This window comes from Trachymyrmex cornetzi, unplaced genomic scaffold (assembly GCF_001594075.2).
Source record: "Trachymyrmex cornetzi isolate Tcor2-1 unplaced genomic scaffold, Tcor1.1 scaffold134, whole genome shotgun sequence".
Lineage (NCBI taxonomy): Eukaryota > Metazoa > Arthropoda > Insecta > Hymenoptera > Formicidae > Trachymyrmex > Trachymyrmex cornetzi.
In genome coordinates this window covers 58028-69441 of record NW_017295917.1, presented here as the reverse complement: position 1 = coordinate 69441, position 11414 = coordinate 58028, and the positions used below count along the sequence as shown (strand labels likewise).

At 36.6% G+C, this 11414-nt stretch overlaps 2 protein-coding genes and 1 pseudogene across 2 annotated transcripts in view; all 3 read right to left on the bottom strand.

Annotated features, from left to right (window-relative positions):
- Positions 1–771: 771 nt before the first annotated feature.
- Positions 772–4224, bottom strand: LOC108770796 (uncharacterized; annotated as a pseudogene).
- A 6204-nt stretch (positions 4225–10428) lies between these two features.
- Positions 10429–10885, bottom strand: LOC108770799 (X-linked retinitis pigmentosa GTPase regulator-interacting protein 1-like). Its single transcript, XM_018522517.1, is given in 3 exon segments — positions 10429–10447; positions 10519–10777; positions 10849–10885. Coding segments are annotated over 2 exon segments (273 nt in total). The 3' UTR covers positions 10429–10447; positions 10519–10541.
- A 97-nt stretch (positions 10886–10982) lies between these two features.
- The window catches only part of LOC108770795 (uncharacterized), a 1665-nt gene continuing 1233 nt past the window's right edge, over positions 10983–11414 (bottom strand). The window contains exon 3 of the mRNA XM_018522513.1: positions 10983–11095. Within this exon, the coding sequence (XP_018378015.1) occupies positions 10983–11095 (113 nt within the window). The remainder of the gene's footprint in view (positions 11096–11414) is intronic.

Genomic DNA, 11414 nt, shown 5'->3' with positions numbered 1-11414 from the left:
AAAAAAAACGTACGGCGTTAAAAAATATATATTTTGAAGATAAATGTTGATACTTTCAGATGGCGTAAACGAAAGTAGAAAAAAAAATTTACTTCTCTAGCAAAAAAATCACAAATATGTAAAAAAATGTCAATTTTAACACCTTTAACCTCACTTTTCTCAAAAATCTGACGTGATAGAGCAATTTTGCCTCCGGATTCGGATTCAGCGCGAAAAATTACGTAAGAAAACATAGTTAAATCCCAATCAACTTTCAATATCTCCAATTTTGCAGGCCTGTGTTATTAATAAATTTACGTTTTACCCCAATATCGGCGCACATGACTTTGTCTCGTTTCGTGTTAAAATTTCACGAAACGTAGTGCGCCGAATTGCTGTAAAACTCAAATTTATTACCGCTCTCTGCGTTTGTTCTTCTGTCTTTTTCTCTTATTTTCTTCATTAATTACTTAATACTATTAAAATTTAGAATGATCGAATTGTTAAAATTAAGTATTCCCTTTATTTTACAGACCTCATGCGTGTGTCCTTCTGGCGTACGAACGATCGATATATATATATATATATATATATACGCGTAAAATTTTGAACCATCCGAAACGAACGACATAACTACTCGATATAACTACCACGACCGTAGCTCTCGAGTTCGTCCGTCACATCGCCCAGAAAATAACCCGTACGTGGTTCGGATTACCTGTACTCATTCGGATTACCTGTACTTAAGTACATATATACATGAGTCAGTATCGTAATATAAAACATGCCTATCTAATTTTTCTAAATATTCATATAATTTTAATCGCGCTAACGCTGTCATATTTGCCGCGATTACGACGTTCGTTATTGGGGAAGCCTTTTCACGTAGCTGCCACGAGACATATATTACCTCGTGGTTGACAAGTAATATATCAGTTATTTCATGCTCCGGACTCGTAAGTAAAGTCATCAGACGTTGATAAGATTTTATGATCTCGATATTAGGTAGATTGGTTCGCTGGCCGAATTTTCCCCAAAATTAACTTAGACAAAGCTTAGCGATCGAACGTAAACTGGGATTCCGTGCAATGTTATTTCTGTCGAGAACGATACCCTCAGTGTTTTCGTATTCCCTCAGATATTGTTCCTTAGCTTCGACATCGTTGTCCCTGCATCCGCTCGGCCATCCGCTAGCTTCCTGTTTTAATTGTAAAAATGTATTTATATATTCGGCGAACAATCCTCCTTGCCGTGTATTGGGATCGTATCGCGTGACTTTATACTGCCAAATTTCACTCACGCTCGTCACAAGATATCCCTTCTCGATGGCTTTGCGCAATTTGCAGGATACCCAGGTACCTTCGAATTCACGATCTTCGGGATGATTGTGAGTACACGCTGCGAGAATGTTTCGCAGCAGCTCCGACACAAGGCGAAAAACAACTTTTCTTTTACCCTATATGGGAGTACCGGGTGAAACAGATTACATGGCGGAAGTACTTTACACCGTACAAGACCCTCGATCGAGTCAAAATTAATATTTGGTGCTTCACCAATTAATTCGCTACACTCCTCGCCGATATAAATATCGGGGTGACCGTACGGGAAAATCCGTTTTCAACACATACGAATACAGAGAGCATACGTCCACATAGTATTTTCTTTGTACTCGTAATTTCGTATCGGGTAGTGATGTTTCCTGTGCGATCACCGAAAAACGCATCGCGCGGTTCGAGAGGATCGGGTTTTATTAACGAATGATTCTTGAGAAAATCACTCATCTCAGGATTTTCACGCATTTCCCAGTCGAAGTCGCACTCCCATTTTTCTATAACGTGATAGTCCCGTTTTTGAAGACGATATGTCAATGCGAGAGTTCGCTTGTAACGCGCGTCAATTGTATCATTATGATCTGCGGGCGAAAGCACTCTGTCGCGATTCATTTGATAGCACGTCGGATATCCATGCCAGAAACACCCGTGAAACTGAAACACGTAACGTTGCATTTCGTTTGCCGACTCCGACTCGTAATATCCGTCAACGCGCCTGTCGTCAATTCGTATTCGCGTCCTCGTCCCGCGTGGATTATGCGATGACCGAGTTCGCGCTCCTTCTACACTAGCCACTTTAAAGCTTTTCGCAATTGTCTGTCCGCATTTCTGTATCCGTCCGAAGGAATGATTCCTATTTCTTCTTCACGCAAAAAGTTTTTGCGAAAAAAACTTTCATGCACGAGGAAGCGATAGTTGTGCATTCCTCGAACGGACATACATTACAGCGTTTCAAAAAAATTTTTCTAAACGCCACGCGTGCGCGTCGGAGAATATCTACATCGTTACGGCAATATTTAACAATTTCGAGTTGAAAATTAAAAATAAAGTTTGACCGTATCATTTCCTCGTGCCATTTCGTAAACCGTTCACGTTCTTCGGACTTCATTTGATCGGGAGAATAATATCGCGCGTCGGGTATCGGACCGATATATGTTTGATTCATTTTTGTATTAAATAAATGGGGAAAGACGCCTTTACTCAATGTATCCTTTAACCCGAAAGCTTTCGGCAAATTAGATAAACGCATCGGCAAATAATTTATGCTATCTATAAATTTAGTGTTCCTGACCGTCATTACGATAATTTTCGTCCCGTTTAAAATTATCCGCGGTTCTTCCGTAACTTCCGAGTTTTTTACTAAATATTTCAAGATGAATTACGTGTCGAACGCTTTCGCATTATGTACTATGCCAGTGGTCGCAAGGATTTACACATTTCGGCAGTGTTGCCAACGTAAAATATGTTTCGCCGTCAGTTTTATTTTAAAAAATTACTAGAAAATCGTCAGATTTTAAATTAAATCCGCTAAAAATCCACTAAAACTTTTACGTATAATAAATATAGTTATAACTAAATAATTAAGCACAAAACACCGCGCATTCCATTCAAATGTAATAAAATTTTACGGTATAAACTTTTTCGTATACTATACATTTTTACGTAATCACAAATGTTTATTTTTTAATATTTATTATAAAGTTGTAAAATATTTATTATATAAAGCCGTTCTTATATAATATTATGTTATATTTTTAGTATAAAATCAGCAGCACAATCTATTCATATATTAAACGCTATTCGTACTGCGCAAACCGAGTAACCGAGATACATTCTCGTGCTGGACAAGAATATAGTGACACATAACAGCCAATGACAAAGACGATCCTGACGGCAGTTTATTAGACCGGTATTCATAGTCGATTCTTATTTCAAGATTGTCTTAAGTAATGTCTTAAGATGCTAATGTAGCTCTGATTGGTTCGTGACTTCTTGGGATTGTACTTAAGACGGTCTTGAATATAAAATCTGACTATGAATACCGGCCTTAGATCACCGTCAACTGCAAAATAAAAATTACCAGACTTTCCGTTAGCCGTTATGTTTGAATTATTACCGTTAAATCAACATAGAAATCGCTAGATTTAACGTGAAAATCACCAAATTGGCAACACTGCATTTCGGGCCGATTCTGGCGCGCGACCCCCACCATCGCACGGTCGAGCCGCCGGGCGGTCACGTGACGCTCTGCCTCAGGGGCGCTCCAATACCAGAAATATTATACTGGGAGCGCGCCTTCCGCCAAATTATTATTGAAATGTTTTTTATTAAATAATTTATATAATTATATTATTTATTCAATAATTTATATTATATTAAATAATTTATATTTATATTAAATAATCGATTAACATAACATTTTCTATTGTGAATTTATTCATTATTCCTTAATGAAATACTCTTATATCTTAAATAGTTTCTAATACGTAGTTTTCTAATACATTACAATGTAATATATTAGAAAACTACGAACAATGAATAAATTTACAATAGAAAATTTTATGTTAATCGATTATTTATATTTCTCCCAGTATATTTCTGGTATAGGGGCGTCCCTGAGTCAGAGCGTCACGTGACCGCCCGGCGACCCGGCTGTGCGGTGGTGGGGGTCGCGCGCCGGAATTGGCCCGAAATGTGCAAATCCTTGCGACCACTGTAGCTGCTATACAAATGATCTTTTTGTTGTTTGTGTTACGAGATTAACAAATTGTTTAACCGGATCGTTTCGAAATATGCACTCCGCACCAACGACATCGCACCAACATATTCCCGCACATGTTTCCCAAATTTGTCGTTCGACGCAGCGTCGGAACGTGAATGTATACGTTTTCGGTTGCTTCACACGTCTCGTCATGTCGCATTTCGAAATCGTAGAACACGAATGCGACGCGATCTCTTTTGTATTTATTTGATCTAGCTTCGGATTCATTCTTGCCCATGTGCACCGTTCCTTCCGTCGTACCATTCGTACCTTCCCCCGGATTCTCGATAGCGACTTTACATCGAAGAGGGCGCATGAAGCAAAAATGATTCGAAGACCGCTGCGATCGGTAAGTTTTACAATACGCTATCTCGCATTCGTGCCTCAATTTTAATCGCCACAATCGTTATGAATTTTTACTAATTCGCAAACGCTTGCAGGAGATCGCTCGTCGTAAGATCTTTTCGCGCGATGACGTTCGAAACACGAAGTACTGTAAAACGTATAATTACACGTTCCGCACCTAATTAGGCTCATGTCGAGGGATTCGCACGACGGAGTGACGTAACATTGTGAGTATTTTTTCGTACAGCGGTACTTCTATCTTTACGATCACCCATGTTACACGCGACGCAATATCCCCCGCGAGAGCCAGCAGCGGCTCTTACAATTAATATCGGATTGTAATGACGCCTACGTTCATAATACATTATATTTAATCTAATAGAGGGTTCACGCCCTAGAGAGACAAGTAATGCGCAACCGTCAAATAACGGATTCTCGTCGCGTCCAAAAATGCTAAAATTGTACACCATTATAGCAATATTTTCGGCAGCGAGGTATCATTGAAAACACTCGATTTCGTGAATTCCGCATCTCTCTTCGGGAATTATGACTCCAGCGTTCTTCGTTATCTCGCTAATTCGGACTGTAATAAGGAACTCTGATATTTTATACAATTCCATTTTTCATGGAGTTCGCCCATACGTAAATTTCCACGTTCGCAATGCACTCGCGCCATTACAAGGGAACGTGGAAAACACAAATTATCCGAATTATTTATTTGCAAAATCGAGCGTTTTGCTACATCTTCGTGTGTTAAATGACTTGTGGCCACGATCCATAGGTGCCGCGATGTCGAAAACACGTACGTCGAAATTTTCCGCAATATCAATTTTGCCGGCATTTTGGGCTACCGAACTTATAAGTCCCCAATATCCTCGGAAGTTAAGTCGCGTACCGGAATGATAGTTCTACCGGACCATGCACTAGATTCATCGAATCGAATGATATTTCTACGTAATCGCTCGGTTCGTTCGAACGTATCACCCCCAAAAAAATATATTCTGCCGTTTAGCGGTTCCGTATTAATGTCAGAGGATTTTCCATTTATATATGACTTCAAGAGGATACTCTCCAAAGTAGAAGAATTTCGTTTACCTATGACAGGTTGGATTTAAGATTGCAATCCTCTTAATAATAGAAGAATCACCTTTTCTCGTAAATCTAATATTATTCTTATTTAGATCATTATTAACGATACTTTAAGAGTAATATTTTCTACTTTCAATCTTACTAAGAGCCTTATACTCGTATACCTGATTGTCATATGCTTATTAAAGGAAGTCCTTTTTAATTAAAAATATAAATACTTCTATATACAGGGTGTCCCATTTTAAATGATCCAGCCAAATATCTCGAAAACTAAATCCAGTAGACAAAAATGTTTCAGACAAAAGTTGTTTGACTTGAAGGGGGACATAAGATGGTGACATCGATTTGACCTTGGATAGTCCTGTGAAGGTCACGTGAAGATCACCTTTAATTTTTTAAATAGAACTCCTTATTTCTCATTGCACATTCTTACAGCTCATCTCGAGAGCTTTCCAAAACACTATAATTAAGTTACTTTTCGTTAAGTGCTAGTTAAGTTATAACAGTGAAAAAGAATAAATATCATCTAAACTTTAGGGAATAAATATTAAAATTTCTAAAAATGAGAGAGAGAGAGAGAGAGATGTTATTTATTTCTTTATGAATTATAAGAAATAGGGTTCCTAATAAAGCAAATGGTTGTATGTGCTATGATTATCACTGTGTAATTACTTTACACGATTTAATATTTTAATAATAAATTTTTGTACGTTAAATTCATAAATATAAAAGTTATTATTTGTAAATGTAATAATTATTTAGCAAAAAAAGTTTTGCTAAATAATTAAAAATTTCATGGAAGATACGGGCCTAATGTATTTGTCACGGACGCTCTTAAGTCTCAGCGTTACGCGCGCGATCGGCGGCTCGGGCGTAGAGTCTGGAGCGGTAGTGGGGGGACAGTAGGCGTCTCCTCAGAAATCTGGCCGAAAAGGGCAACTGATTCCGAGCGCTGAACTTTATACTCACGCAATATTTTCTATCTTAATCGGTCCATCCAATCGAGATTGATCCATAATGACTGATGGCAAAGAATGATCCGTAAATGCGTAAATTTGTCTTAGTCGTCCAATATCAACCAGGATAATAAATCTATCGGCTCTTAGTTTATCTTGTAACTTAATGTACGCAAAATGCCGGATTATACTTTGAACGAAATTATTGATATTGTTCTGGTACTTGAAGAATGCCATAATAATTATCGACAAGCAGCGGTATTGTACCGTAATCGATTTCCTCATAGACGACATCCAAATCATTGTACGATTTCTAGACTTGTATTGCGTCAACGACAACGTCAACGTCAAAAACGACAAAGACGTCATATTAACGTACCAGAAAGGGATGATCCAACAGTACTTGCCGTATTGGGAATGATAGCTGTTAATCCACGCGTGTCAACGAGGCAAATCGAAAGAGAATTAGGTATTCCGAAATCAACAAGTCACAGAATCTTGACCACTCATAACTTTCATCCTTACCATATCACTTTGACACAACAATTAACACTCAATGATTTTCAACAAAGACTAGAATTTTGTAGGTGGGCACAAATAATGTTAAATCGTGATCGAACATTTTTCAGATTTGTTTTATTTAGTGACGAAGCAACTTTTCACAATACTGAACAATTAAATCGACAATAATTCTCATTATTTTCTGGGTCTGTTGAAAACCCACCTTGGTATAGAGAAGTTAATCATCAATATCGCTGGAGCCTCATTGTATGGTGTGGCATATTAAACGGAAACCTTATCGGCCCTTATTTCTTTGACGAAAATGTTAATGGTAATAATTATTTACACTTTCTACAACAAAGATTGCCGGCGTTGCTTGAAGATATTGATCTGGATACAAGACAACGTATGTTCTTTCAACAGGATGGTGCGCCTGCGCATTGGAATAGAAGAGTTAGAAACCATTTAGATCTCACATTCCCAGATAGATGGATATGACGCGGTGGACCAGTGTCATGGTGTCTTAGATCTCCAGATTTGTTAAGTCTAGATTTCTTTTTATGGGGATACTTGAAAAACGTAGTATATTCAAAAATACCCACAACAAGAGAAAATATGATGGAGAGTATAACTCTTGCCTGCCGTATCATTCCAAGAAATATACTTTTATCGATAGTTGACAGTTTTGAACGTCGAATTCAATTATGTGTGGATAATACTGGACAGATATTCGAACACTTATTAAGATACACTCATAATCATTTCACATGAAAACTAGATTCTGATATGAATCGACCGGATCAGTCCCGATCTTGCTTTAATCGGCCGGATCAGCCCCGCTCTTGTTTTATTCGGCCAGATCAGCCCCGATCTTGCTTTAATCGGCCGGATCAGCCTCGACCTTGCTTTATATCTTAACTAGTACTTAACGAAAAGTAACTTATAAATTATAGTGTTTTGGAAAGCTCTCGAGATGAGCTGTAAGAATGTGCAATGAGAAATAAAAGGTTCCATTTAAAAAATTAAAGGTGACCTTCACGTGACGTTCAGAGAACTATCCAAGGTCAAACCGATGGCACCAACTTATGTCCCCCTTCGAGTCAAACAACTTTTGTCTGAAACATTTTTGTCTACTGGGTTTAGTTTTCGAGATATTTAGCTGGATCATTTATAAAATGGGACACCCTGTATATATACAATAATATGTGTGTGTAGTTAATGCTTTTTCGAGTCGGACACTGGTTGTTGGTGTGTGCATGGTTAATATGAAGTTTTATTTCATTTAATCAATACAAACTCATAATAATATTGAGACATTGAAAAGGAATCGTGGATCGAAACGTTTGTATTGATTAAATGGAATAGAACTTCATATTAACCACACATCAACAACCAGTGTCCGACTCGAAAAGGCATTAACCACATTATTGGATTTATTCAACAGAGTCTTATCGTCATCATTAATTTTATATACACTACTCAACAAAATCTAGGGAATACTTTCAAACACGCTAAAAATTGAGCAATATTCAGAACACCATAATTCAATGAAAAATCATCGCAGACAAAAAATTAAAAAAGGATTTTAAAGGTTGAAATCTCTACTTTCGAAATCTATAATGAAATTTCAATATGACTGATACTTTACGGAGTTATACGGACACAAATGGATATCCGTCAAATCTAAAAATTGTTTACCAACTTTACAAAGGTCTATGGCGTGAAGTAAAAATTGCACGAAAATGCGGTTTACAGCAGTCGAAAGAGTAAATCTTTACCTTTAATTTATGTTTTTATTAAACATTGTACGATTCTTTTTCACCGAATTATTGAACGATGAAGCAAAAGTGATCACTTCTACTTTAACGTTCAATAACTCGGTGGAAAAAAATCGTACAACAATCAATAAAAAAGGAAATTGAAGGTAAAGATTCACTCTTTCGACTGCTGTAAACCGCATTTTCGTGTAATTTTTACCTCACGCCATAGACCTTTGTAAAGTGTGTACAAAATTATACGATATGTTTTAGATTTGACAAATATCCATTTGTGTCAGTATAGCTCCGTCAAAGATCAGTTAGATTGAAATATCAATTACTGATTTTGAAAGTAGAGATTTCAACCTTTAAAATGCTTTTTTAAAAATCTCATTATGACCATTTTTGACGAAGTTACTCTAACCTGAAGTTAAAAGATCATTATGTGATATCTTTTTTGATAATTTATTTGAAATTAATTAAAATAAAAGCATTGAAAATAATTAATTAATTAAGTAAAATTAATTAAAATTTTATAAAGTATAAAAGGGTAAGATCAATCAACTAGGAAGTGAAAGAGAAGTTTGAAAAGAAAACGTAGAATATAAAAGTACATATATTTTAGATATAATTTTATTATATATTCGTTCACACACATTTTAATTAAAAATACACTGCGTAAAACTACATTGCGATCGTAAAAACGTAACCGAAATGGTTACGTTCGGCTTGTTCGGCTGTTCTTGCGCAACTGACATAAACGCGTAGCTAGGATAGCACGTCCTACGCAAACATGAGCTACGATCAAAAATAAATTCCTCTAAACAAAATTCTATTATAATAATTCGAATAGCCTTTTGAAATAAGAGGATGTACAAGAAGTATTTTGCATATTCTTTTATTTCAAAAGGCTATTTGAGTTATTATAATAGAATTTTCTATAAAGGAATTTATTTTTGATCGTAGCTCATGTGTCCTCATTTTTATAGATGAATACGTGTTATAAATACACGCGTCAGATTCATTTAAGATTTTTTGCTTAGAGGAAATGCTAAGAGTAATTCCTCGCTTATCGGCAGAATATTTTTTTTGAGGTGATTGCATACGCATAGATTTCGCGAAACGCGTTTTTTAACCAACGAACAGTACTCGCATCTTCTGGTATTGGCTGTATCGCGAAACTTGTCTCTTTTCCGAGAATGCCGAAATTTCTGAAACGTCGCGAGTTTTCCGCTCGTAACTCTAAGAAATTAAACTGTTCGCCAACCTCGTATCGATGATGCTGCTGCTGCTGATGACGTTGTTGCTGATGTTGCTGCTGATGTTAAGGATGATGATGATGAATGCTCCTCGATGTCAGCAGGATTCTCCTCTCTTTCGTTTATTAGATCGGCGTCATCCCGCCGGTGCCATCGCTGGTTTGTACTGAAAAAATTAAGCAAATATTGTTATACATCGATATCGATAAAATAAATTATGCTAAAATATTATGTCAGATTGTGATGATTTGAAACCCCAAAAATTTTTATAGTTACAACGTTAATATATATCATATATAAATGTATATAAGCAAATATCACGAGCAAATTCTTTGTTACATTCGAAGTAGTGACTACGTTTAGCATACTAAGGTAACTCACCTTTAGTTGCTTTGTTCACTGGCGTCAAAATCTCCGGAATATTGACTCGATTGATTTATATCATTCAACACCAGCGTATATGAAATATCTAATAAAAAAGTCATACATGAGAATACATTACGAGAAAAATACATAAAAAGTTTAGTGAAATATTATTACCTTTAACATCATGAGCGTAGTATCTAGCTTTCCTCCTTCTCCTCCTTCTTCTCCTTTTCCTCTGTTTCATTCACGTCTTCTTTTTCCTCCCTCTCCAAAGCTTCTTGTGTCTCTTCTATCTCCAAGATATTGGCGGATTCCACTACCGAAATATCGCCGCCGTTATCCACTTCCTCCTCCTTCTCTTCCTCTTCTCTTTCCTCTATAACTTCTTTCTCCTCCTTCTATTCCTCCTCCTGTACTTCTTCATTTTCTCGCGCTAAAAAGTAACATTTTGTTATCTTTTGCATAAACTTACTGTGGATTTTCGCTAACTTTTTGAAACTTACCGTCGTGGTGGCATAAGAGGGTTCCACAATATATGCATATGGGCAGAATCCTGCGATTCATTATCTAAAACACAATTATATTTTTACATTAGTATTATTATTCTTATTTATTATTTGTTTATTATTATTCTATCCCTACAAAAACTGGTCTTGTAGGAAGAAATATTTAAAAAATTCATTCAATATAACCATGGGGAAGTTCCGCTCATTACGTGGGTAATCCCACACGGCTTCGATTCGTGTTCTTCCTAGAAAATTAAATATTTTTTAGTAGACTGACCTACCAGGTATGTAAATATGAAACCGGAATTTACCAATAGATGGCCATAGCTGTCAATGTAATTGCCGTCAGACCGCGTCATTGACGCCATTTCCTTGTTCTGACATCTGACAAAGATTTTCAACTCACAACAATACAAGTTTCATACAACAGTTAGTTTGTAATAGCGTTGAACATGTCGAATTTTGAGCCTGAAAACTACGATTTGCGGACAGTATTGATTTTCTGTTACCATTTGAAGAAAACTGCTGCAAAATCGCATCGAATGTTTGTCGAAGCTTACGGTG